Source organism: Pavona decussata, unplaced genomic scaffold (genome assembly GCF_977016875.1).
Source record: "Pavona decussata unplaced genomic scaffold, jaPavDecu1.1 SCAFFOLD_234, whole genome shotgun sequence".
In the NCBI taxonomy this organism is placed as follows: Eukaryota; Metazoa; Cnidaria; class Anthozoa; order Scleractinia; family Agariciidae; genus Pavona; species Pavona decussata.
This window is the reverse complement of record NW_028145639.1, coordinates 1,121,674-1,147,011: the sequence shown is the minus strand read 5'-3', so window position 1 is coordinate 1,147,011 and position 25,338 is coordinate 1,121,674. Positions and strand designations below refer to the sequence as shown.

Genomic DNA, 25,338 nt, shown 5'->3' with positions numbered 1-25,338 from the left:
CTTTGATAGTTGGCTCGGGGCTTCGCCCCTCGCCAACTATCAGCCAATAGAAACCTCGAGCTCGCCGTCTAATTGTTAAATAGCTCTTGTTAGGGTCTGTTTTTCCCATATAGTATATAGCCATAAAATGAGCAAAAAATCTTCTACATTAGTAGGCACCGTCCTTAAGGCTTATTTGCTCGTCTTCATTATTTTTCGTTGAAGTTAAAGCCATATGAAAAGTCGTACGCGTTCAAGTGAGCCGTGACAACTCCTTTAGTCTACTATGGCTCAGCGTTTCTAACTTTTTTTAAATTTTCTTACAACCTTTGTTTCTTAGCCATAAATGGCCTGAAATTTGTTTAAGATTATTAATTACAAACGCCAAGGATTTCAACCAGCTGCTAAATTTTTCGCCTTTCATTTCACAGCGGAAAGACAGCAAACAAAGACGACGAACGCATACCTTTTATCATTGTTTTAACCTGCTTAGTCATCAACGGAACTGGTTCTACGGTTCATTGCCGAGCATTGACATCCGCTATAAGATCGTCTTTCCATAAACGCAGTCAGAACACAGGCCAAAACCGACAGACTAAACTCTATGCAGGATTCAGAATAGGTCCCTGTAAATTGATGTGAAGGTCCAACGGACGCTAGGCTCTTTTTTTGCCTTCACCTTGAGTGGAACTGAAAATAAGTATCACAGTTACAGATGTTATGTTTTGTGCGGTACACTTCTAACTGTGGCATCCGCTGAATCGAAAAGAATTATAGCCAACAATTCCCTGTTGGAAACATTGCTATTCACAGCCAAAGAAAGACAACAGAACAACCCCATGCATTGTGCACGAAAAATTTAATGTGTTCAGGGTTAGAAGTGCAGCCTAGCAAACGACTATAGCCTTCAAATAAAGTGTTATTTTTAACCTGTTTGGATAGAAACGGAACTGACGAGATACAAGATCCGACGGATCTACGGTCTACTGGCAAGTATTTGCATCCGCAGTAACTTGGCCCTCAACACGGTGCGGCACGGGAATCCTGAAGTTCCATTAATTTCGTTAATTTACACAGTCCATCAAGAAGACAAGGGAGGCTCACACGGTCAGCGAAGAACTTGTTCTTACACAATAGTCTAGCGAACGTATTATTTTTCAGTAACCTCTTTAGTTGTGACTGGAACGGAATGAATATGTCTTATGCATTTTCAACCTTGGCTTGTTGACGGATCCACGGTCTACTGACAAGTATTCGTATCCGCATAAACTTCGTCCTTTAACGGCAAGAATAATGATCTCATCTGATTTTCCATTTAGTATGGCTCTGCGGGTTGTTCCTAGAAATGCGAAAAAGCACTGAAGAAATAAAAAAAATGAATAAAGGAAAGGACTTCTTACGGATTTATTAAAAGGCCTGATGCTTCTACCAAAATTCCAAGTTGTCTTGTGTCCACCACATGCTAATTATAGAACACTATCGATAATAAAAGTATATCAATTGTGACCATCATTGATGAAATTAATTTCAGTAAGGCACCGTTTTTTTCCAACAATAATGAATTGAAAATGATCATCTCAGTGCAATAAATCTGACCAATGATGCTCATGGTTCATACACCTTTCTTACTGATTATGTTCACTAAAATCAACATGTGGTGCATGGCCTGAAGCAAAGACATGAGTTTTATTTCTAGTAGAATCGCCAAAGTGCTAGTAGATCTTTTATATATCTGTTAAGAAGTCCTTTTTGCTTTGATTGTATGTTTTTCAGTGACTTCTCGTATGCATTTCTAAAGGTAATACGTTTAGGCAGTTTCACTTTACATTAATAGCTTCCGCTGCTATATTGCCTGAGGCAGAAATTATCTTCAGGTGCAAGTTCACATTTATAATACAGTTATTTTGCGGTTTCCTGTCCCACCCAAGGTGTACATGTATTTATTGACTTATAACATCCTGTTTACTACCTGTAAGCCTCAGAAGTCGGTAGATCCAGAGGTCTCAGGATGGCAACAGCGGCTTCCAGTTTGGATTCTGCTGACCCTAAAGTCGTCGAGATTGACATGGAGCCATCTGACATGGAGCCATCACAATACGCAGAAGACGATGAGACTGAGCCACTACATCGTGCGACGGACGCGGACGAAAACATCGACTATGTTCTTGTGTATGAACGATGTCCAGAGGAAGAGGAAAAAGACAAGCAGAGAGCAAAAGACCTACAGACGATGAGAGAAAATTTTGAAAAGAGCCTAGTAGATGCTGGTTTGAAACTCACATATCCCGACCCAATACCCGAGAAACGTCAGCTGGTATGTTCATGGCTTTTCTTAGTGAAAAACAAACAAACAAAAACTGTCTATCTTTCTAGTGTTGAAGTTGCAATATCCAGATTTCTTTTCCTAGACGTTTTATGTTTTTTAGACCCTTTCTACGTCACCATCTTGTAACTAAGACATTTCCAGTTTCCATAATAATAAGGATAAGGACGATAAACCGTAGGACCCGTCTCCAACACTTTCATGTTCATAACCTTGTGGGACGTTAAAGAACCCACACACTAATCGAAAAGAGTAAGGCATGGAGTTCCTGGTGTGCTGGTCTGCTCTTTGTGTGTACAATAGTTGGGGGTTAGTTTGCAAGGAACTGCGAAAGTTCTGTTTCTTTTCCCCGTCACACTTAGTGACGAATTTGACTAAATCTAAATAAGAAGAGAAGCTTTTTGACTTTCTTCTGTGTTCAGACGGCGGGTGTATCTCTTTTTACCCCTGGGTTATAAGATTAAATTTATTGACTGGCAATTTCTGTAAGTACATTGATCCTCTCTATCTTGTTCTTAGGATGTAAAGAGGGAAATTATAAGGCAAATGAATATCGCACTTGATCGGGTTTGTGGCCGGCAACCACATGAACAGATTTCTAAGGTAAGTCCGTCAAGAATTATGTGACCAACATTGTGTATAACTCAGGCGTTTCTTGGTAATAGTTTGCGCTTGGTATTCATCTAAACGTTTTACAATGCCAGTCAAATTGCATAGAGCTTCTTTCCGTTTATGCACATGCAGTTTTCAGTTAGGTTGATTAAACGAAACCCTTCACTAATTATGCTGCTATTTTATTGAGGGTCCGATGTGCTTTAAAGTTTAGAATCAAAATGTATACACTTGCCTGCGTACTGGGTGTTATTTGTCATTCGTGCCAAAGACCATTAAGGTAATGAAATACCTATTTCCAGATATTATTTTAAGAAGGAGATATATTTTTGGCCTGATGAAACTGTTTTTGAGTTTTACATGTAATTGCTTTCCTTGTGTTTGCCAAACTGAGAGGAAATTACTTTAAAACTTCCGCTCTTTAAACTGTCTAGTATACCCCCAGTAGACCAGGATTTCCTTCGTTAGCCGCTGTAGATTTCAAACTCGATTTCGTTCACCTGTTGCTCGGCCAAACCCAACAGTGATGCCGCTGTTATTGAAAATAACACGAGGGTATATAAAATTATACAAGCTTCAAAAGAGGTGTGTCGCAGGTTAAACACTGCTGAAAAGTCGTGGCTATGTTTTGTCAGGTATGCAAGGTCTGGGGTGAGCAGTTTGGTGGTTATGCACCCCATTCATTCTCGCCCTTAACCATCATGTTTTGGATCGGCACAGTTTCAGTTACTTCCGGCACTTTGCTTTTTAGCTGCAGTAGGTCGATAAACTGGCAGTTCTTTTGCCTCTGAAAGACGTTAGCCTGCGAGCAAGCTCTCTCGGTTGGACAGACGTCAAAATTAATGTAACTGATAAATATGGCACAGGCGTTCCAAAAGGCGAAAATGTCCACAGATGCTTGTTAACTGAAACAACAGGGTAAAGTCACAAAGTTCTCCGACGTTCGCTATGTTTTCTATGAATTAAAACGAATGGCTAATCTATCTAATCTGACGCCTAATTGGTAGATGTTCCTTGTTGTGAAACATGAGATTTGGCCGATCAAAACTCGGGATGCATCTTTGCTTTTTCAATCAACCTTTTTCCCGTTGAGTCTTGAACTTGAACTTGACGTTTATTTGCCTTTTTCCTAATATATTTACAATTAATTCATTGTTTAATGTATGGCGAGGTGACCTCTAGAAACCACCAGGCTTATAGTTGAGGCCACCTCGTACCTAACAACATATGCTTACATAGTTTGTGCAACAGGTGTGCGGCTTTGCCAATTCAGTAATTATTTTACTAAAAACTCTAGCAGTTTATTCGTAAAGTTGAGTCTTTTTTCTTTTCTGTTTGGGATGGTCTTAAGACATTTCTCTCTATTCAGTTAATTTTCCTGTTAAATACTTTGATTAAAAAGTAATTTATGAAAAGTAGTTTACCTTAGCTTATTCAGCAGCAATTTAGTAGTAAGAGGTATTTCTGTTGTTTTCGATTATTTCCACTACTGGGTTAAATTCTCACCTTCGTTCTCCCGTTTTTGGGCTTAAAATACTTGTTTGACATTTTCGTCCTTTCAAAAACAAAGGAACTAATTTCCTCATGCATTTACTAGAGTTTCAGGTGGCATACACCAAAACAAACACTAGTTTTACTTCACAATCCAAGGCCGAATTTCTATGCGATTTAGGCCTTCCGAACACAAGTTTATCGGAATGAATCTTTGGGTGCCTCGGACGTATATGAAAGTAAACGAGAAGGAGCCATCTAAAATCAGTCAATGTTTCAACCTAAATTTTTAAGGCTTGGTTGGTTTTCTTTTCAGGAACCTGAAATTACACGACATTTTGTCCTTCTCCACGCTCCTTGGTCTGTGTTGGCCAAACACGCCGAGGAAATGCACTTTCAAGTCCCGTTCGAAGAGAATGACGTTCATATTAAGCCTTGGATGGAATCTTTGCTAGAAGGTGAGAGACTTAAGCCGCTCAAGAGAATAATAAAGAGAATAAAGAACCCTCTTGTGATCCCGCCTGATGAGTCCACCTACAAACCCAAAAAAAAATACTTCGTGGCAAACTTCAGGGAAGATAGCCTCGATAAGTTCGTTAACTATCAGAACAAGGAGAAATTCTTTGACAAAATTGATCGTGTCTACATCGTGCAGCAGATTTGCTACCGAGCTGTCTTTGGATCAGGGGCAACGGACGTTGGGTTGAAAAAGATGATACTGGATGGCGCTTACATAGCAGGATATCCAACTCACGATGGTCCTGATAACCTTAGACCCCAGGAGAAACCCACCAATGATCGCCAGCGATTAAGATGTGATTGGTCCAGACCTGGTAGAATTTTCAAATATCAGCCCTACGGAGCAATCAAAGAATACTTCGGAAGCCAAATCGCCTTATATTTTGCGTGGGTTGGATTTTACACGGGTATGTTGGTACCACTAGCCCTTGTCGGGTTAATTGTGTTCCTCTCCGGAATCGGTTCAGCTGGTAGTCACATTCCTGTCAGAGATGTCTGTGACGACAAGAACAAGGGGCTGTGGTACATGTGCCCATTGTGCGACAAGAAATGTAGCTACTGGGACTTAGCCTCGACCACATGCGTTTACGCTTACGTCACACACTTCTTTGACAACGATGGGACAGTGGCTCTGGCCGTGATTGCGTCAATCTGGGGAACATTGTTCCTTGAGTTCTGGGAACGCCGTCAGAAGATGTGGCACATGGATATCTTAGAAGAAGAGAAGCCCCTGCGTCCAGAATTCCCAGCTGATTATCTGGTAGAAAATGAAGTCACCGGAAAGTTGGAACCAACCGTTCCGAAGCTCACGCTGTACAGTCGCTATAGTGGAGTCATAGCCACCGTTCTTTTCATGATCGCTCTTGTCATCGGTGCTATTGTGGGGGTCATTATTTACCGAGCGGCAGTGTTTGCTTCTTTAAGTGGCCATTCTGACAGAAACATTCAAACACGTGCCAGGATCCTCACCTCAGTGACAGCAGCATTTCTAAATCTTATCGCCATCAACCTGATGAAGACGGTTTACAACAAAGTGGCGGTCTGGTTGACTAAGTGGGAGAATCCACCGACCTACACCGACTACGAAAACAGCTTCACCTTGAAAATGTACGTGTTCCAGTTTGTGAATACCTACACCTCTGTTTTTTATATCGCGTTTTTCAAGGCTGGACATGTCATTGGAACCCCAAGCAGATACGAACGGATCGCTGATAAATTTCGAATGGATGGCTGCAGCGAGCAAGGATGCTTCCTGGAGCTTTGCGTTCAGCTGCTTATTCTTATGGTTGGACAGCAGTTCATCGGAATTGTCATGGATGTTGCCCTACCGTAAGTAACCTTTTAGAGATACTTGATTTCATAATCGGACGTAATGCGTCACAATTGGAACCGTCCATAGGGAACCTTTCTAGGCAAAGAAAAGTGGTACGTCAGCCACAGACACTCCAAATTACTAGGCACGAAAATTTGATGTCATTTCAAAACCCAAAAATGTTTTTCTGACAACAGAAACAAAAAATAATTGTCTAGTTTTGTTATAAATTATCACCCCAGTGCAATAAAACTGTCGATTAGTGCCTCTGGCCAGAGACAGAGTAGGACGGTATGGATTGAAACTTGAAAAATGTTAGGCTAATGTTTTTCAAGTTCTCGCATTTTTGTTTCCAAAATGCGTTAGAACAGAGTACGAGTTGTTCCTGTCAAGAATTGAATTGATTTCTCTCCTTTCGTTGTTCTAGAATTATTTTGTAGCAAAGTGAAGGTCTTATTTCCCAATTTTTAACAAAAAGAGGTCAAAAACCCCATGATACCTTCCCCTTTAAGGCGGGAGCTTAACCCAATTTCTGCGACGCGACGAAACTAGGACTGAAAGCCTAACCGAAATAGTGCTCCCCATCGCCCGCCATCTAGACGGAATCATACCCTATCGAAAAGATCTCCCCTGGTTTATAAGCGGGGTAGAGTTTCTTGTCTGCCAAAACAAAACGACGAGGAATGTAGGACGAGCTTATTACAAAGCCATTGCGGGCGCATGCTTTACAAGAATGTTATTTTGCCTTGTTTTTTCTGCAGGTACCTTAAGTATCGGATCAAGACTTATGAAAGAGGGACTAAGTGCGATGGAAATTATAAGTGTGATTTTGACCTAAGTCCAGTTGAAGACCATTTCATGTTTTGGGAATATCTCCAAGTTGGTAGGTGAAACTAAAACGTCAATAACAGGTTCAAAGGGAACCTCCACTCTCACTACAAATTGACGGGTAAGCGTTGGAAATAGTGTCTAAATTCTAAATATTTGTCTAAAACGTAGAAATGAGATCCAAGTGTGTTAAAAATTAGATATGATTATCGACAACTTTCGCTTTTAAATTTCCTTGGGGCAGCCATTTTGAATTTGATAACGTGTAATGGTTGCCACTATTGTTATTCAGCAGGAGTTCTTTTGTGTAAAACAATTGAGCAACCTTATTACGTCATGAAATCCAAGATGGCGGCGCGCGGGAAATTTAAAAGCGAAAAAAGCCGATAATCAAACTATCTTTTTTCCGACACTGAAATATTATTTCCATGATTTCCAATGAAATTTCAAAGAAAATTGTATTTTCAATAATGTAACGTTAACATGTTTCGAGAGTGGAGGTTTCCTTTAATTATAGGTTGCCTCATCCTGGCGTTACGTTCTATTCAGCAAACAAGGACATTACACGAACACTTCTGGTCCCCTTATCCGCGAGGCTTCCTCAGCAAAATCTAAAGAATTGTTCTGTCATATTTTTATACTTTTTATTTAAGTATACTTGACAACGTTTACTGTTTGGAAAAATGCTATTTTTGATCTTTTCTTTGTCAATCTTTGTTGAATTACAGTTTTGCAATATGGATTCGCGACGATGTTTGTAGCTGCCTTTCCACTGGGTCCTCTCTTCGCCCTCCTTAGCTCGGTCATTCGAATCCGTGCAGACGCCTTCAATTTTGTCTCCCAGTTCAGGAGACCCGAAGTTATCCATGTCAAGGATATTGGGGCCTGGTATCCCATCTTAAAAGCGGTGACAAACATTTCAATACTGGTCAACGCCTTTGTTCTGGCATTCACCTCGGAGTTTATTCCAAAGCTTTTGTACCGATTGAAGTACGCTCCAGACCATGATTCGCCTGGTGGAGGAACGCTTACTGGGTATATTAATAACAGTTTGTCCTCCATTCCCACGGCGGACATCTTCCTGAAAGAACCCGGAACAGAGCCAGAAAATCCTCATGAGCATTTGCCCTACAACAGTTCAGTCTGCAGGTAAGAGCTGCAATCCTCAGGCCAGATTCACGAAGTCCTCCCAAGATTAAATGTATCCTAGCATTGTTTCTTTAAAATAAGGTTTTGTCTAGAAATTACACTAAGACTTAGCATTCGTGTTAACTTAGGAGGGCTTGGCGATTGGGTCCGTGTCTTTCGACGAAATTTTACCTTTTCCCATCCAGTGAACGAACCGTTAAAAGATCATTTTCACATGCAACACTTTCATTTTACTAGAAATAACAGACAGTACACAAAATGAGAAGAACGGATTCTCTTAGTGGAAGTGTATTGAAATATAATACGGTCATTTGATTGGCTATATCCTTTGATATATATGCCGATTTTCTCATCATTTCTTTAAAACGTATCATTGAAGTTCTGTTTCTATTATCCTTCCTTATCTCAGATACCATGGATATCATGAAGACGTTTGGCCTTATCACTTCTCGAAGCAATACTATGAAGTGACAGTTGCTCGTCTGGCGTTTGTGTTCGTGTTTCAGTTTACAGTCTTCCTCATCACCAAGTCCATCACAAAGTTTGTCCCCGACGTTCCTAAGGGTTTCGCTTTGAAGGCAAAACGAGAAAAAGATCTGATTAAAAAAGTATTTGGGAAGAAGCAGGAGACCAGGCCAGTAACCAGTGTTACTGAGCCACAGCCTAGTGAACCAGCTGCCGACATTCAACCGTTGACTGAGACTGCTCCTATTGTCGTCATTGCAGATATAGAGAAGGTTCGTATTTACACAATTATCCATTAGTGCCAGTCGCCTATTTTTCATTATTTGATTAGCATCAAATATCTCCTTGTAATATCAATGCTTATTCAACTCCTGAGATATAATCACCCAAAGTGAATTTTCTTGATATTTTAAAAACTTCTCCCCAGTACTTAAAGAAAAGTATGGGGACAAGATGGGAGAATTTGTTTTATGATATTGGGGTTGGGGGTTAAAGGGTTAATTTAATTCTAAAGAATAAACAACTATTGTTTTTCCTTCACAGCCACCACATGATGATTCAGAAACTGGTGAAAGTCGTAACTCGGCTCACTAACTTGTCGTGAAATTTAAACATTGCTCATTGAGCGGTTTGTCTTGCCTGGTTGTCAGAGTGGTATGAGTAGAATAATTAGATCCTCTATCATCTATGATGATTTTTAAGTCCGTCGTGTGATACTTAGCATTTATTTTTTGTCAGGAGCAAATGACGTCGTCAAAGTGTGTGATGTAAGTGTGTTTTAAATTTTACAGTCAACAACTGGCTTATCCAAGAATGAGTTGAACTTGCGAAAATAGGACGATGAATAAGCAGCGAGCTGTTGTGTTGTGTTGTGTTTCAATTCTTCGGAAGCTCTTGGGAGTAATGCTCAAGAGTTACAAGTACATAATGTTTCGCATGAACCTCAATGCAAAATCAAAAAGAAAGAAAAAAAGGGTCAGGTGTAGAATGTGTTTTGACTAGATCTGAAGGGACGTATATGGGTCTATGTGGAGACGACAATTCGGAATTTTGAGCGTGTGCTTTTTTGCTAATTTTCCATGTTAAGATTTATCTTTGTGTGTGCAGTACTTCATTACGCGTGCGTGAAAAGGCTTTTTTGTTGCGATTGCAATCATTTTTGGGTGTTAAGATTGAAAACAGGTACTTTACATATCCAAGCATTTTATTAATCTTTTCTTTATCTTCTGAGTTACGGTGTGTAATCATTACATATTAGACTATACAATTCGCGGTTAGCACGCCATTTTTAAATATTATATTTCGCTTTTGAAAAACAGGTCAAGTGATAAATTTGTTTTACTTAATTTCGTAAAAATGCGAACTGGGTCTTGTGCTGGGTCTTGTGAGGATTTAATGGAAAATATAGAAACTAAAAACTGGCGGTTTTACAAAGAATGTATGGCGCCCGCTGTCATGGATTTTTGGGTAAAACTGTGAAATTCAAACTTCATGATGAATCCATTCAAAAGCTCAATATAAGGCCATGTTTAAAAATGTCACACTAACCGCGAATTGCGCTTACTTTATTCATCTAATGAACTGATCAGTAGGGCGGGAAGAGGGGGCTGGCTGAATTTAACAAATGTTTCCAAATGGAGACGGATCCTTCGGCTCCAATATCTTGGGATAAAAAATGGACGGACCAAAATACCATTGCCGGCAGTACTTCCGCTTTCAGCCTCTTCTAAATATGTGATAACTACTGTTATTCGCCTCTAGCTAGCCAGTAAAGGTTCGGAGGGTGACATACGCCATGCGTACGCGTGCAGCTTGCGGTGTTGTTTTCTTACGATATTAATCAAAATGAGGGGATGAAGAACTGGAAGGCATAACGTTGTTCTTCGTTTGCTTTCTTTACGCCGCATCTTTTTGCGTATTTTGTATCGTATTTAGTCATCGAGCGCGGTGAACGAAACGCCAGCGAGAGAGCCTCACCAAAACAAGATGCCCCTCTAATGGCATTACACGGAATGCTTAATGTAGCCCCAATTATTCCCCATTGTATGTTTCGCAGATATTTGAAAAATATCCTCCCTTGGCCATTGAAATAATTGTCTGAATGGTTTTATTCAGATATATTGCGTGATACTTATCGTTGTGTTACTAGAAATCATACCAGAAATAACTATGCAATAACGTCATGACCCCGCTGAACTGGTCTGGCCTCCTCTAGCTCTAATCCTTCGCGTTGATCATTCGATCTGTTTTTTAAAGCAGATTTTCTTTGCTGTGAACTCTCCCAATTTCCGCCGTTTCAACTGTCGAGTACTACCTAGAAGTTATTATTTCGATTTACTGCTTGAAAAAGGTTGGTTTTCTCTCTGAAAACGGCAGATCCGGAGTCTTAAATTCAGACATGTGGCCGCCATTGAACGAAAACAACTTTTCCAAATGATGATTTGCTTTGACGTCACACAAGTAGAGATGAGTGGGTCCCCTCCCTCGTGATATACGCGCAGATAATGGAGTTTGATTGGGCCGCTTTAGTTCAAGACAATCAAAACAATAGATCCCTTCTGGGAGAGGGAAGAATTTAATCTAGTTTTAATGAATAAATCAAATGATGATTTGACGTCACACAGAAGTGATGAGTGGGTCCCCTCTCTCGTGATATGTGCCTGAAAAATAGATTTTGATTGGGCCGCTTCTGTTGAAGACAATCAGAACAATATATCCTTACTAGGGGAGGACAGAGTTTAATGCATAAATTAATGTGCACATTTATGACACCGATGAAGAAAAAGATACCCGACCGAAACCTAGACACGTCATGCCCTGCGGGCATTCCGTGTAATAAAAAAAACCGGAGTTAGCTGCAGAGATTAGAAATTCTCCAACCAGCTAAGAGAGTGTTGTAATAAACCCATATTTTACACTTATTTTTACGAGTGTCTCTTGTTCATTTGGATGGCATTTTTTCCCGGGCGAATTTGGAACAAACTCTCTGAAAATGATATGCTGGCCAGCACCCTTAGTACGGTGGTGACAGCGCACTCCCCTCCCACCAATGTGACCCGGATTGGATTCTCGGACACTCTGTCCACATTCTCATTCGACCTGGAACGCACGGACTTTCCTTCGAACGAGCTCTTCGACTCTTCTATGCTCTGGTGGGCAAAGAAATTACATTTACAATTTTTTTTATCAATTTGACATTTTTAAAAGGTTTTTATTGCTTTACCAGTAGTGAGCCTAGCTGGTTAAGATAACCAAAGGGTGCTTTCCGTCATTTGTCAGAACTGGGCAGCCAGACCGGTCAGTTCGTAAACAGAATGTACCAATTTGATGGATAAGTTTTATCCTAGTCCTTTGAATTTCTTCAAAATAGCGCCGACCATTTTTTGAGTGATTATTTCTCAAGATTTTTCAGCATCATCCCTTCACAATGAGGCATTCGATTTACAGACTTGCTGGTCTGGTCGGCCAGTCCTGATTCATGGAAAGTGCCCCGAGTTCCAAGCTCCAGCTGAGGAAACCGGTGAGTTTCGAATCCGGCGAGTTTAATTTGAGTTCTAGCCAATTCATTAGCTTTACTCCCTAAGGATTAAAATAAACAACCGTTTAAAATGATCTAAGACAGGTGCTTTAACCGAGTACATACAACTTGAAGATCTACTTGCCTTGTTTTTAATTAGAAAAATCACTTCAGTGGCTTATCATTCGCTTGTTTACTTTTTCATTGCTCGATATTGAACTCGCTGTTTGAAAATTTTCTTGTCAAGGGTGCTATCAGCCCTAGTATCCCTGTTTAGTCGGCTGTCTTTATATCGTTTTACCTTACAGCAATCCCATTAGTACAGACCATGGCGCCCAATAAGGCTATCCTGCATAGGGTCGTTCCCTTTCCAAGCGAACATTTCTGAGGAAAAAGAGCAAAAAACCTAGAGCAGGAATTTTTTTCCTCCTTTTTCTGCGAAGCTAAAGAAGTCAATAAAACAATAAGACAAGGTTGAATTTACTCCTATACCCTGCAAGCTGGCATCCCTTTAATATTTTTCTAGCGAGATGGGGTAATTTAATCCAAGCTAAGTGCAAAAATTAAGATCAGTCAAGCCTTACTAGTTAGCCAGACTGGATCCCCATTTTCTGCAGAGACTAAACCGAGCCACTGCACTGTAATGATTCAGAGTGTTACTCTAGCTCGATCTAGCACTAAGAAGAGTGATGACAGCAAATCAGCTAGATGTACTACCAAATTCTCATGTCAATCTTTAAGACAATGCATGGTAACCGGTGAGGAGGTTAAACTTCTCGATCTGAGCCTGAAAAACTTGGCACTTGAATAACAAGGCGCAGTCACTGATATAATTCAAGAGTTTGCCACATTCTTCAGAATATTACGTTACGTTGCTCAATTTCGTCAGTGTCACCCTTTTAAAGCCAATAAGTCTTTACTGTTCTTTTGTTGTGAGCCCCACAAAAGATTTCTCGCACAATCCACAGTACTATTATTTACTAGATTAAACGTGAATATTTATAAGGCGAGAATGATCCAGGACATTGTTATGCAAAATGTAAAACATAAATATTTCAAGCGACGTGTGTTCAAACTCTGGCACTAAACACAAAAATTGAAAATGAAAAGCAACATCTTTTAATTCGTTTGTTTATTTATTTATTTTTTTTGTCGTCCCTGACTCCTTTCAAAAACTGTAGCGTCAATGTAATGTTCACTGTCATTTCTCACGGATAGCTAACAAATTCGCGCCCAACTACACAAATTTGCAACTCAAATCAGCTCAATACTACATTTTTATGCAAAACAATTGTTTTCTTATGTCACACCCTCTGTCGGAGTTTAATACTCGTTGCAGTCGCTGCACTCCACTTTGCAGCTGAGTTCAAGAGCAAAAGGTCTCAATATGGCGAAGCCAGTTTCGTATACGAAAACCCCAGAAGAGGAAGATGTCGTCCTTGAAATGGTTGAGCCTTCCATTCAGGTCGCGAAAAGCGGCGCTGAAACCATTGGGCTGTATTTTGAACGCGCTGGTTCAAAGAAGAAAATCGACTATGTCCTTGTGTACGAGCGCTGCCAGGAGAAAGAAGATGAAGATGAAGATTCCAGAGCGAAAGCAGAGAAACAGGAAGGCATGAGAAAAGCTTTTGAAGATAGCATTGAAACTGCTGGGCTACTGATCGAACGCGTCGAGCGACCGAACGCAAAGGTGGGTTAATGATTTTTTGCTGTCAAAATTGAATGCTTTGGCAAAATTCGGTGCTAATTTTGCGCGGATTCAACGCTTTTACACCGAATTTTTAACGCTTCCCCCTAACATCTGATCTTTGGAAATCGAGTGTTTTGCAAAGAGATGTAAGAAGACTGAGAGAATAAGCCAAGTAAGATTTCTAAGAATTATGTTTTATATTTAGGAATTCCATTGGTTGATTTAGGTGTGACTTCTATATGATAGTAACGCCTTCGTCTTATAGGCTGCAAGATTTCAGCACAAGATTTAAAATCGTTTGAATCTCTCTTGTTTTGCTCGTCCAGAGATTGTGAGATATACTAACTTAACGTGTAGAGAGTTCACGAATTTTCCGAACGACGCTAAACACCCTTACAGTATTGGTTGTTTGATCGACCGAATAGCTCCACGTTCGGCTGACAGAAATGTTCTTGTCAGAAAGGGTTTAGCTTACATTTCACCAGATATCGAATAAGATATTCCGGTGAACGACGTTAGATCTGAATTTTTTATTGAATTTGTATCGTGTTTCACGAATTTGTTGTCAAGTTCAAACTTTAATCAATGTACAGATGCTAATATTAATCGCATAAAATCTTGTTGCTTCAGGGCACTTATGCTAATAAGTTCTTACTCGGTATAAACACGCTTACGTTTGTCGGATTTGAAAGCAGCGCTAAACACCCGGGCTGAACGGTTTCCTAGGGGAATACAAAGCTAAACGCTTATGTACAACAGCACCAGTTATTTCAACAAGTGGACTCAATGAGTGTACATTGTATAGAACGTACAAGACGGCTTGTCACAAGTATTTATTGACGCGTACTGCTGTAGTGACCCTCTTTAAACAAATTATCACCTGGATTACCTTATTATTTTTCCGATTGCTTGAGAATCCAGGCCAAAAAATTGAAATCTTATCTCCCTTTTAAATACTGGCAAAAGCGCAAGATTTAAATGAATATTAAAACTTTTTTGTTTATATACGGTGAAGATAACGACGAATCAGCTTCCAATTTAAAGTCCATTTTATCTCCTGGAAAATTATTGTTAAGATCTATTGTGACAGCATTAAATAACTTTATGGAAACCTCTATTTTACAGTAAGGTCCGGATGGAAAAACGGTGAAGACTGGCTGATGATATACGAAATAAAATTGCAATAAACATCTAAGTTAAATATCGGCCATTGTATTCATAGATTTCTACTCAAGGAGTTGGACGTATTTCAAGTCTAGAAATTTGCTTATGACACCCGTCAAACTAAGAGAGCCAAGCATTTTTAACTTGCACCTGAGTGTCGTAGATACATAGTGTCATAATTGCTTTGTTCTGACGAGTGTTGGTTTCGTTTACTGCACAACAATTTGCTGTTGTGATGTTGCATGGTGAGAAAAGTAGTCACAGCATTTCATTTGCTTTGACTCAAAACATTTAACGATTTATCCATGTTCCTCCGGCTTTTTCCCTTCCCGATTAAACAAAGAGGAACACGGACAGAATTTCACCTCCCTTCTAAGACAGTTTCAATACTGCTTCAGTGATGTTAATTTTTACACCAATAAAAAATAAGTTTACGTTTTTGAGTAATTACTTACGAGTTTGTTTTGTTTCGATTGGCTGATTACAATACTAATCTCACGTACAGAGCACCGAAAAGAAGGGTTTGTTTAAATCATGTTTATGCATTAAGCATAAGTTGAACTGTGTATGTGAGTATACTTTATGAGTATGACAACAAATTTAAAGACTTTGATACAAACGAAGAGGCCTAGAAATTTCGAAGAGCTTCGAAGCAAACGTGCTAAATGAAGCAGTTAACCTTTAAACCCGCGTCAGTAAATCATAACAAACAATAAATTGTATTTGGCGTCTTAAAACCATTGGGGCGAAGACAAACTAAGAGCTATGCAAATTCTGTACACCCATTTAGTAACTTGCACAAAACAGCTCACTCGTCCTTTTAAAACTGAAGCTTTGATGAGAGTTCAAAATGAAGAACGGTTCTGCCGCATACACAAGGTTAAGTCAAGATGAAGATGATCTTGAGCTACAGTTAAAGGAGCAATCAACAAGCGAACCGAAAGGAATTTATTTCTGCAGAGATGGCACTGAACCAAAGAAGCGAATTGACTATGTGTTAGTTTACGAGACAAACCATGATGATGATGATGATTCGGATGACAGTGAACAGCATAGACTACAAACTTTAAGACAAGCATTCGAGGATAACTTAAGAAAGGCGGGGCTATTAATACAACACGATGAATTCTTTCTGCCGGAGGTATGTGTTGATTGTACTTTATGAAGTGAACTGGGGAGGTGGCTGTTACGCGCGCACTTGAGAAATCTGTTCCCGAATAGCTGTTGCTTGTTATGACTCATCCACAAACCATCAAAAGGTGTTGCACAGTTTGCACCTAATGCACTTATTTCGTGCCACTGCACTCGCTCCAATTTATCGTCTACATAAAATTGTGACTGAATATTCTATAGAATCGAATTTAAGTTGGTTTAAGCTGACCCTTCAATTCTTGTAAACGATATGCCAACTTCTTTCCAAAGTTAAGAATGTGTGTTTCATTTTTGAAGTTTTCACGCCATTGTAGACAGTTGCCGGTCGTAGCTTCTAAGGCGTGTTGAATGCGTCCTTTCTAGATTGCAACACTTCACTGGTCAATATAGAACAAGACCACTAAATATTTAGATTGCAATTAATTATGCACGAACGTTTTCGTCCCTTTAACTGCAACACAGCGCAATATCAGCAATAAGCAGTAGTTCTCTTCTGAAATGCATTTTAATCCTAGATATAGCTTCATTTTATCACTCAAAATTGCAACTGAATTATTGTCAAAACCTCCCTTGAGAGAAGATTCAATCTCCTTATTTATTAAATGTTTTATATACATGCACAGTATACCGAGTATCCGCCCAAGCGGAAAAAAGGAAAACAAATACCGAAATAATACCTTAAAATAAACACCTCTTTTTGGCGCCCGACAAATTATTCGCATTTTTTCTTAATGCCTCTCTAAGTGTTTGAGTCAACTTTTCATATTTGTTGGATATAGAATCAATGTTCCTTCAAACTGTAGCTTCTATTGGGGTATTAACTTCCATGTGCTCTTCTGCGCGCTGTAATCAGGAATAAACTGAGAATATATACACTAGTCAATGTAAATTTTCATTCGTTTGACCAAAGCTTTCTTTAAGAAAGGGCTTTATGCGTTGTATTGTGATTGCCATGTAGTGTATACAAGAGAGGATGAAGGGGTACGTAGCCCCGTCATCCTCTGTTGGTGTATATTAATTTGATGCACCACCAACTAAAGAGGTCTGCATTGCTCCATTTAGCCTGTGCTTATTTGGAGTTCCTAGTCTGGAGGAGGGGCACTTTATGCCTTCCTTCTTTCTTAATGTCAATATAAGGAAACAACGGATTATATACCCTCCAACTTGGAGGGTATATAATCCGTTGTTTCCTTAGTGTCTGCCAAAAAAATAAATAATACAGTAATTACGTAATGATTACGTAGAAATTCCTGGGCACAAACATGTTATAAACAATTACATTACGAAGTAGATTCTTCGTGTTTTAATACTTATGGCTGTTATGCTATTAAAAAATAGAGAAAGACTTCTTTTTTTTCCATTTATATGATCAAAAAAAGGTACTGCTTTGATCCTGATAAAGCTACGGTTTTCAAAGTCGGCAACACTCCCCCTCCCCCCTCCCCCTCCACTCCCTCTTATGTTTTAACTATGGACAAATAATTTAAGCCGCAAGCTAACACGTAGGACCGCTATTATTTTTATTCCTTTTCAGGACCCTAATGTCAAACGCCATTTTGTTCTTATTCATGCACCTTGGGAAGTGTTGTCCAAGCGAGCTGAAGCAATGCGTCTGAAAGTTCCATTTCAAGAAAACGACATTGTCTTCAAATCTTGGATGGAGAAAAGGCTGGGAGACGAGAAAATGCAGTCACTAAGGAGAAGAAACCCTCTTGTGGTTCATGACTCAACCTTTGAAGAAAAAGAAAACTACTTCATGGCCAACTTCAAACAGGACCAACTTTCAAAGTTCGTCAACTATCAAAACAGGGAGGAGTTGTTTGACCCCGTCGATCGTGTCTACATCGTGCAGCAGATTTGCTACAACGCTCGCTTTGAAGAGGGACCACACGGTGTAGGGTTGAGAAAGATGATCTACGAAGGTGCCTACCAAGCAGGATATCCGCTTCACGACGGCCCCGCAAAGCTTGAATCTGGTGAACAGCCTACCAATGACCGACAGAGACTCAAGCGTGACTGGGCCAGGTTTGGAAGATTTTATAAATTCCAGCCCTACAATGAAATAAAGAATTACTTTGGAAGTGAGATCGCCCTGTATTTCGCTTGGCTAGGGTTTTACACAGCAATGCTCCTTCCTCTTGCAATCGTCGGCTTAGTCGTGTTTCTCTATGGAATCGGCTCAGCTGGTAGTCACATCCCAGTCAAAGATGTCTGCGATGAGGCCAACAAAGGAAAATGGTACATGTGCCCATTGTGTAACAAACAGTGCAGCTACTGGGATCTAGCCTCATCTACCTGCCTGTATGCTTACGTCACACACTTTTTCGACAACGACTGGACAGTTGGTCTGGCCCTGATTGCGTCCATTTGGGCGACATTGTTCCTTGAGTTCTGGAAACGTCGGCAAGCATCGCTTGCACAGGAATGGCACACGGATGACTTCGAAGACGAAGAGGAACCCCTTCGCCCAGAGTACTCCGCTACAGTGACAACACTGAAAAAGAATGAAGTTACCGGCAAGATGGAACCCTATGTTCCAAAGGTCCAGTTGTACAGTCGATTTGCTGGTGTGATCAGCATCATTCTCTTCATGATCCTTCTTGTCATTGCCGCTGTCGTGGGTGTCGTTGTGTATCGAGCGGCGGTGTTTGCATCCTTGAGTGGAAACAAGGACAAAGAAATTCAAGGGCGTGCCAGGATTATCACCTCAATGACAGCTGCTCTTCTCAATCTTCTCGCCATAAACCTTTTGAAGTTCCTTTACAGCAAACTGGCTGTCTGGCTAACGGACTGGGAGAACCCACCGACTCGTACCGACTACGAGGACAGCTTCACGTGGAAGATGTACTTGTTCCAGTTTGTTAACACGTACGCGTCCATCTTTTACATTGCCTTTTTCAAGTCTGGGTTGGTTGTTGGTACCCCAGGCAGATACAAGCGCATCGCTGGAAAATATCGGCTGGATGGCTGCAGCGAGCAAGGATGCTTCCTGGAGCTTTGCGTCCAGCTTCTCATCATTATGGTAGGACAGCAGATCATCGGAAATATCACAGAAGTTGCCATTCCGTAAGTTACTTCACTTCACTTCTTAGAATAAAGTGTTACAACCTAATTATCCAGTGCGGCATGTAAAGGAGTGCTGTTTAAATAGACAAGAGCTTTTGGATTCATGAGTATCTATCGAACAAATTAAGACGAAACGAGGTAGATTTATCCTCAATTTGAGCGTCGAGATAAGAGCGAAATTGAAAAAATCGGGTCAGGGCTTGGTGAGGTTTTGACAAATACGGTACAAAGTCAGTTCTGTCTTTAAAAACGCCCCTTATCCAAGAAGACTGCTACATGATATAAACCGAGGTATCATCTGATTGCATGTATTGGTAACGGCTTTGTCAATTTGTTTTGCAGGTCTCTTATGTTTTGGTTCAAGAGCCGCAAGGAAGAGCAAAAAGACCTCCCACAATACCAGCGTGATTTTGACCTGAGTCCACAGGGCGATCATTACATGTTTTGGGAGTATCTCGAAGTTGGTAAGTTTTTTAGTCATTTATTGGTTTTGTTTTTGGAGACATTCTGAGGACAAGGTGATTGTTTTCGTTTATTTCAGTATTTTTATTTATTTTTCTTTTTTGGAGAAAACTTCTCTATGATAGATGACAATGAATTTTATGAGAATTTGACAATAAATTTGTTAACATTAGCCAAAACGCGGTAGATAGAGCAGTTTCCAGTTGAATGTCGTAAAACCATAACCAATAGACAAGGGATAATTAGGGGGACATCTGCTGGGGGATTGCTTGAGCTTTCCTGGTCAGTCTTCCTTGCTCCCGCCGCTACAGTCCTGTTTTCCTCGCATGTTATAGCGCCCGGCCAATCACAACAATCGCAAACAGCGCAATGAACCAGTCAGGCGCCATGCGCGCGAACAAGTTATGATTCGTTTTAGTTTGGCTTCCCATTGGTTAAAAAGTGGCGCGAGTTTTTATGACTAATCGCAGAGCGCAGAAAAGGAAACAAAAGCAAACGTGAAATTACTTTCGACACCCAATTGAAAACCGCTCTCGGGAAATTAAAGAGAAGTTTTATATATAAAACAATTCATCAAGCAGCGACCATCTGGTAACAATCGAGTATTTGATTTCTATTCTTTCACGTTTTGTTCAACAGTCTTGCAATACGGGTTCGTAACAATGTTCGTTGCTGCCTTCCCCCTTGGTCCTCTTTTCGCCTTTCTGAACGCCATCGTCGAAATTCGTGTAGATGCCGTCAACTTCGTGTCCCAGTTCAGGAGGCCCGACAGCACTCGTGCAGAGGATATTGGAGCGTGGTTTCGTATCCTTGAAGGAGTAACAAGATTATCAGTTCTAGTGAATGCATTTGTTCTGGCTTTTACATCGGAATACATCCCTAAGCTTGTATATAAAATAAAATACGCTCCTGACCGCGATGATGCTGGTGGGGGCACACTCACAGGATACATCAACAACAGTTTGGCTGAAATCAAGCTGACGGATCTTTTTCAAATGGAACCTGGAACTAAGCCCGAAAATGCTTATGAAAATTTAAATTACACCAGAAATGCTTGCAGGTAAGAAGCCTTCAATTTAGTTTAGCGAGCTAAATTTGCCCCATCTCTCACCTTCTTCGCACTCAGAAAGTGCTAGGACGCAATATGATTGCAGCATGATTCAAAACGATCGAAAATGACACAGCCAGTAACTCGTACAATACTGGATACCTATGATAAGAAAAGCAATTCAAATCAACTGTTCAAAAGGCAAAGGATTTATTCAAATATTCCGCCGTTCGATCCACCACGCTGAAAAGCCTTACAATATTGGTCCACAGGTCTTATTATGTCTATGCGGGAAAAGTACATCTTACTGAGGGCTATTGGAATCCATAAATAAAATTGAGATAACCACTTATTTTTAAAATCATTCTGAAAAGCTTTGAATTATTTAAAAATCTATTGAATTTTTTTCTCCAAAGTGAAGCTCGATTATCTCTGCAAAATACATGGTTCCTCCAATTGCCTTTTTAGGTTCCAATAGCCCTTGATGAGATTTGCTTTTCCCGCTTAGTCATAAAGCACCGGGAAAACCTCTGTATTTTCTTAAGAAACACGAGTTGCTCGGACCATCTTGAGATGCGGAGAATGGATGCGCAGTAACAAATGTACCATCCTTAAAAGTTCCATCTGTTCATCTCATTTTAGGTACAGTGGTTACTTTGACAGCACTTCGCCTTATAAGCAGAACAAGCAATACTGGCACGTGATCGCTGCTCGCCTCGCTTTCGTGTTCGTGTTTCAGTTCTCTGTTTACCTCATCACTAGCTTCATCGGATGGCTTGTCCCGGATGTCCCGCGGGACCTGGAATTGAAGAGCAAACGGGAGACGCATCTGACGAAGAGAGTGTTCAAGAAGAACAAATATGGTGATGATCTCAATGATGATTTTAATCACAAAACCGACGACATGCTGTAAAGGAAAAAAACTGAAATTCAGTCAAGTTTACACCATATCAGATAAATTTTGTAATGGCACAACAACCTTTTGGATATTTCTTAAATCTCCACATGAATCATTAAATTAAGCTGTAAATTCTAGTAATCTGTGAGGAGAAGTTGCTTGTTGGTATCGGGGCTTAGGGGGTTAAACAATTCACAAATTGAGTGGATTCAAGCTCACCCCACGATATCCCTTAGATTAGAGTTTGTTATCCTAACATGATACGAACTCTCGCGGCCGTCTGCCGATCGTAATTCCCCAAATCTTTGCCAAAACACAAATTAAAATCCATTGCCTTAAAAAAAAAAAAAAAAAAAGAGCCGACAACGCACGGAATTAACACCAGAGTGTAAACCTGCTTGAAGATTGTTGGAAAATTAATCTAAGGCGGTTATCTAATGCGAAACGCAAATGGCCGCCAAATTGAGAAATGAGAGTACAACTGTAAATAGGAAATTAGTCCAGAACGGAGCACATTACATTAGCGTTGTTTTTCATTGTCCACTTTCCATTGCCAGCGAAAACATTGAGCCTAAAGAGCTGGTATGATCATAGTTTTGGTCAAAATAGCAATCGAGCGATTCGCTATGGCTCTGTTTCATAGTAGTGAATGAAGAATCGTGTGAGAAATGTTGCTTTATATTAGAGCAGTTAAAAAGAATCGTGTTACTTGTCAAAAAAGGCTTCATTAAAAGCTGACAAAAGCACGACAAACAAAACGAGCAGAGAAACAATTCGATCTCTAAAATGAAAATGGCAGGTAAAAGTCTGGGCTTAACTCTATTGATTGTCCTGTCTTTCAAGCAAAGCTCAGCAAAACCAAGGGAAAAAGAAAGCGGACATCGTGGGGCGTTAAAGAAAAAATCCATGACTAAAAGGCAATTTACACCAATAGAAAATGTTATTTCTAAAAATTCTGAATGGAACAAACATCCCACGCCAGCTAAATCCCCTGGGCCCAGTTGTTCAAAGTCCGGTTAAGCTAATCCTGGAAAGATTCTTCCAGAAGATTTTTGTCCCTCAATCTTGACTTAGGCTTTTCTCTACCTTTACCTTGAAATAAGCCTTTAAAATCATTTTTGACGAGCGAGATGAAAACCTCGATTAACTTTTAATCGTGGATTGGCGTTAATCGGCTTTCGAACAACCGGATCCAGGCAATTAAAGTTTTTTTTTCTTTTTTTATGAAGTGTTTGATAAGAGGGGGCAGTTAAATTTGGAGGAACATTTATTCGAGTAAATACGTCAATTCCGGTAGTTAAATTTGTCAATGGTAATGCACAGACGAGTGAGTTTATTTTTGATAAGAAAATTAATACATTGTTACATTGATACAATGTTGGTAGGATACAGTTGAAATGAAAAAGTCTAGTAAAAAGCATTTAGGTGAGTTTATCAGATTGAAAAACAATAGCGTGGGAATTATAAACAGGGTTTACAGTCATTTAATACAATAGTCCATTTCCGAGTTGCTGCGAACCTCATCAGGAAAACGAGGCTAAGTGCAAAGCTTTTCACATGGAAATTAGTTTTGTTTGCACATGAATGGAAACTAATTTTTATGATAAAAGCTTTGCACTTAGCCTCGCTTTCATAATGAGGTTCAAAGCAACTTGGAAATGGCCTATTGAGCCCAAGAGCATTGCCACATAAAGCTTGCTTGTCTTCAATTCTGCTTTTGTATTTGGTAATTTCAGGATGCTAGTATTGTGATTTAACTGGTAAGATACGAGTTTCTAAATAAATCATTTCAAAAAAAATTTTTTTTCTACGAGCGAATAGCCCATTTTATGGTTGTGTGCATAGTGACCTGGCCTTCGAGTGGAAGCCAGGCTGATGTTGACCTTGTTTTGAAATGAAAATTAGTCAGCATAAGAACAACCATAGTTAATAAAAGGCAATGGTTATAGAGCCTGACAAATTTATTTGTTGTTAGCACTTTTGGCCTTGACAGCGCACAGATGACAATAGATTTTGAAATGTGTTGAAACAACTGACCAATAGAAACGTTCGTTTTAAGATATTCATCTGTAGTGTGAACATTCAAACAAAGGATTGTGCACTGTCGTGGCCCTTCCAACATAAATTGCAGCACCATTGTTTTCATGACAAAGTTTCATAACCAGTCCCTCAATTAACTATGGAACAACATAATTTTCATTTGAAAAGTTCTGAGGTATTTTGCCCTTCCTCCATTCTAGTCATGAAGTAATCCCAGGCAGCAGGGTTATAAAGTGTCTCACGTATTATTGTTACAGTTGTAATGAAAACGTCTGGTCAGAAGCAATACTTAGAATCCATCATGAGCACACCTGCCCCTTGGCTTATGGGGAAGGTTTAGTGAAGCCATCTGTAGGACAAAATGTTTCTAAAGCATTGTTTATCAGAGTGAATGTAAGAAATATCACAAACAACTGGGAAAAACGATTTCAATGCCAAAGAATGGTACTGGGAAACCAAGTTGATCGCGGTTATGTACTCAACTTGAAGGGCCGCTAAAAGAAAACCTGAAAAAAGATAAGGCAAGAACCTATGACCCCTGGGACAAGATAGGGTCATATTTGTGCTACACTTTCGTGTTCCATACCCAGCCCTGTACATTATAGTATTGCTTGCAACCAGCCAAAACTTAAAGCAACCCTTTTGAAGGAGGATGCCTGCTTTTCAGTTCTTTTCGGCTCGCAAAAATATCTTCGTGTTATGCGCAGATTCGGCATAAACAGTTTAGCATAAACAATTTTTTGGACTCTTTTTGTACAACAGGCCTTAATAAACCTTTCACGCCGAGTTAAAGAGACAAGAAGAAGATGCTTCCAGTTTTCCAAGGCCTGGAAGTGCGAACTGGCCGTTGCAACAATTGACATTACATCTATTTGCCGACATTGGCAGGACTTTGATGAACTGACTAAACTTTCATTTTTACATAGTTAATAAAGGGCAATGGCTATGAAGCCCCACATTCTTCCTTTGTTTTAGGTTTTTGTTGGCCTTTTTTGCCCTTGAAGGTGCACAAAGGTGACAACGCTCAATAGCACTCCAATTAAGTTGAAAAAACTGTCCAATAGAAACATACCTTTAATTTATTCAGTCTAAATGTGCGACCAAAAAACAAAAGGTTGCGCACTGTCAGGGAGCTTTCAACCTAAATTGCAGCACCGTTGTTTTTGCTTTTGACTTTTGCCGACTTTCATAACCAGTCTCCTCTACTAACTATGATTTTTACTACCGTACGCGTATTATCGATTAGTTGTTAATAGCCTTGCATTCTAGTTACAATACGAATCAAACGTCCTTTTGCTAATTATAATTTGCTTACAAGCCATCAAAATGTCACTACCTTCAATTGTTGCACCTGTTACAACCATGACCACGCATCTTTCGTTCTATTTTAGCTATCTATTTCAGAGACGAATTGCGCGTTTCATCTGATGCATTATTTTAAAATGTTATTCTTGGGTCGTACTTGGTCCTTTTAAACTGCCATCATATCGGTATAACTTATAAAACGAAACTATTTTACCATTTTGAATGGCAATTCACGTTTTAAATTTTTAAAGAACGAATTTCCATACGTATAGATAGGAGGGCGATTCTTTTGGTAAATCTCCAAGAAAAAGTACTATC

The 25,338-nt window shown here is 39.8% G+C and overlaps 2 protein-coding genes across 4 annotated transcripts; both read left to right on the top strand.

The window, feature by feature from the left end:
- Window positions 1-210: 210 nt before the first annotated feature.
- LOC146458032 (anoctamin-3-like) lies at window positions 211-10,663 on the top strand. Of its 2 annotated transcripts, XM_085091259.1 has the most exons (8): window positions 211-1,086; window positions 1,956-2,293; window positions 2,822-2,905; window positions 4,722-6,253; window positions 6,998-7,119; window positions 7,793-8,213; window positions 8,623-8,950; window positions 9,222-10,663. In XM_085091259.1, the coding sequence occupies exons 2-8, from the start codon at window positions 1,988-1,990 to the stop codon at window positions 9,270-9,272; spliced, it is 2,844 nt and encodes a 947-aa protein (XP_084947385.1). In that variant the 5' UTR covers window positions 211-1,086; window positions 1,956-1,987; the 3' UTR covers window positions 9,273-10,663. The 2 variants fall into 2 exon arrangements, with proteins under 2 accessions (XP_084947385.1, XP_084947384.1); XM_085091258.1 differs by lacking the exon at window positions 211-1,086 and having other exon boundaries at window positions 1,601-2,293.
- Window positions 10,664-13,440: 2,777 nt separating this feature from the next.
- Window positions 13,441-21,809, top strand: LOC146458031 (anoctamin-4-like). Of its 2 annotated transcripts, none has more exons than XM_085091260.1 (5): window positions 13,441-13,885; window positions 17,736-19,267; window positions 19,610-19,731; window positions 20,369-20,789; window positions 21,420-21,809. In XM_085091260.1, exons 1-5 carry the CDS (start codon window positions 13,583-13,585, stop codon window positions 21,688-21,690), a joined length of 2,649 nt encoding a protein of 882 aa, XP_084947386.1. In that variant the 5' UTR covers window positions 13,441-13,582; the 3' UTR covers window positions 21,691-21,809. The 2 variants fall into 2 exon arrangements, with proteins under 2 accessions (XP_084947386.1, XP_084947387.1); XM_085091261.1 differs by lacking the exon at window positions 13,441-13,885 and adding an exon at window positions 15,766-16,190.
- The last annotated feature ends 3,529 nt before the right edge of the window (window positions 21,810-25,338 follow it).